Source organism: Phocoena sinus, chromosome 2 (genome assembly GCF_008692025.1).
Source record: "Phocoena sinus isolate mPhoSin1 chromosome 2, mPhoSin1.pri, whole genome shotgun sequence".
Lineage (NCBI taxonomy): Eukaryota > Metazoa > Chordata > Mammalia > Artiodactyla > Phocoenidae > Phocoena > Phocoena sinus.
In genome coordinates, this window is record NC_045764.1 from 67,593,525 (window position 1) to 67,595,887 (window position 2,363).

The following is a 2,363-nucleotide window of genomic DNA, read 5'->3' on the forward strand; positions in this document are numbered from 1 at the left end:
ACATGAAACAGATTAAGCCAGCTTAACCAAATGCCAGAATAACACGAAGCTGTAAAGGAGGGGTCAGACCTGCTTTCTCCAGGCCAGACACAAATGCACAGAGAGAAGCCCAGGTGGAGTGTCAAAAACAACTGAAGGACACTGCCCAGGGGCTGAAAAGCCTATACTCCGGAGTCCCCAGGGTGACAGGAAGCAAGGAAAGAAAATACACAGGTCTTAAAAACCAAAAAAGAAAGCCCAACGGCAGGGGAACCTCAGCCTGACAGTGCTGTCCACCAGCTCTCCAGGCCTTGCCCCTGGACCCAGACAGTCCCTCCCCCTCTAGGCAATGTCCTCCCCTAGGCTAGATAGAGCACATCACACAGCGCGGTTTAAAAAGCTTCTAATGCCAGTTCATAAACATCTTCATTTACTATTGGTGATTACATGTGAATAATATGTTTATACTGTTCTTTATGGAAAACAATTTCAACGAGTCAACGCCGAGAGCACAACAGGCAACCCTCACCCTCAGCGCCTCAGCGTCCTTCCCTAGACAGCAAGAAGCCCCCTCCTCTGTCCCAGGGCTGCCTAACTTCCCCTCTTCCCCCACTGTGGCTCTTGGGCAAAGCATCCTCTATGACCATTAGTCCTCATCAGACAAGTTCTCGTCCAGGGGGTAAACCATGAACATCACATCTGGTCGAGAGGGGACACAGGGATGGCCTGGATGCACAATCTCAAAGCCCAAGAAGCTGAAGGTCTTCAGGAGTGGAGCTGCAGAAGAGAGTGTAAAAAAGGATGCTGGTAAGAAACAACAAGGGTAGGCTCAAATCAAGGGAAAACCCAGAACAAAGATGGAATAAGTAAGCACTAGGCCTTTCCTAAATTTGGACACTCTCAATCCCATGATCTCCCAGGGTTTGTATGTCAAACTCAGGGGCTCCACCTTACTAAGAGCCCCCTTTTCCCCTCCCCAGCCTGGGCAGTAGGTCTCAAGCTGCTCTGCCCCGTCACCTCTGTCTTCCCAGCCCTTCCTGAAGCAGATGAAGACGTAGTTCACTTTCATCTTCTCTTCGGCAGACTCTAGCAGTGCTAACAATCCTTCTTTGCTCCCATCAGCTAATAATCCATCTGGGATTTCTACAAACAGGCTCTGGCTAGACAGGACTGCATCCCAGGAAGTGACATTCACCTCGGTGACCTCATACTGGAAGTGGACGATGTGAGGTTTTCCATCGTTCACAGGGAGGTCCTGGGTCACAGTGAGCTTCTCGTCCTTATATATTAGAGCTGAGAGAGAAGGATCCCTGCCGCCCCCTCGCCCACCGGGGATCTTCGACAGTGGGTGAGGGGCATCAGGCACACCACAGAGGCCCCGGAAGAATGTTCCTGCAGCACTGGAGCTGGAGACAGTTACTCAAAGGCAAAATACTACTGTCCTGGGTGTTTATCATCCTCGGCGGCTCTGCTCAGGGTGGGAAGAGGCGGCGCAGGGAGTGGGTAGGTGGATGAGTGGGCGGGTGTGGGGTCGCGCGCGCGCGCGCAGGGCCGAGCTCTGCGGGCTAAGTCCCTGTCAGGCAGCGGGCCCAGAGCCCTCCTCCTGCCTCAGCGAGCGCCTGCCTCCAACTCGGTTTCTTTTTTTTTTTTTGTGGTACGCGGGCCTCTCACTGTTGTGCCTCTTCCCGGACTGGGGCACGAACCCGTGTCCCCTGCATCGGCAGGCAGACTCCCAACCACTGCGCCACCAGGGAAGCCCTCGGTTTCTTTTATATTCTTGGTTAAGTTCATTCCTAGGCATTGTACACGCTTTTTTGCTGCTATTGTAACTAGAAGTTCGTTCTGCTGGTGAAGAAAAATGTTACGGATTTATTTTTTTAGGTTAATATTGTATCTGGTGATTTTACTGAATTCTCTTAATAGTTTTAACGGTCTATCTGTTGTTTCTCTTTGTTTTCACGAGGCAAATGAAAATATTATTTCTACATGATGATAGTTTTTTAATAGAAGTATAGTTGATTTACACTGTTGCGTTAGTTTCTGGTGTACAGCAAAGTGGTTCGGTTTATACAGGTATATGTTTTTCATAGTCTTTCCATTACGGTTTATTACAGGCTCTCGAATATAGTTCCCTGTGCTATACAGTAGGACCTTGTTATCTATTTTATATATAGTAGTTTGTATCTGCTAATCTCAAACTCCTAATTTATCCTTCGCTCACCTCCTTTCTCCTTTGGTAACCATAGTTTGTTTCCTACGTCTATGAGTCTCTTTCTGTTTTGTAAATAAGTTCATTTGTATCATATTTAAAATTCCACATATAAGTGATATATGGTATTTTTCTTTCTCTTTCTGACTTACTTTCTCTCTCTTACTTCACTTAG

At 47.9% G+C, this 2,363-nt stretch overlaps 1 protein-coding gene across 1 annotated transcript; it reads right to left on the reverse strand.

The window, feature by feature from the left end:
• Nucleotides 1-386: 386 nt before the first annotated feature.
• LOC116746404 (ornithine decarboxylase antizyme 2-like) lies at nucleotides 387-1,605 on the reverse strand. Its single transcript, XM_032617901.1, is given in 3 exon segments — nucleotides 387-756; nucleotides 997-1,339; nucleotides 1,341-1,605. Coding segments are annotated over 3 exon segments (570 nt in total). The 5' UTR covers nucleotides 1,437-1,605; the 3' UTR covers nucleotides 387-625.
• Between the last annotated feature and the right edge of the window lie 758 nt (nucleotides 1,606-2,363).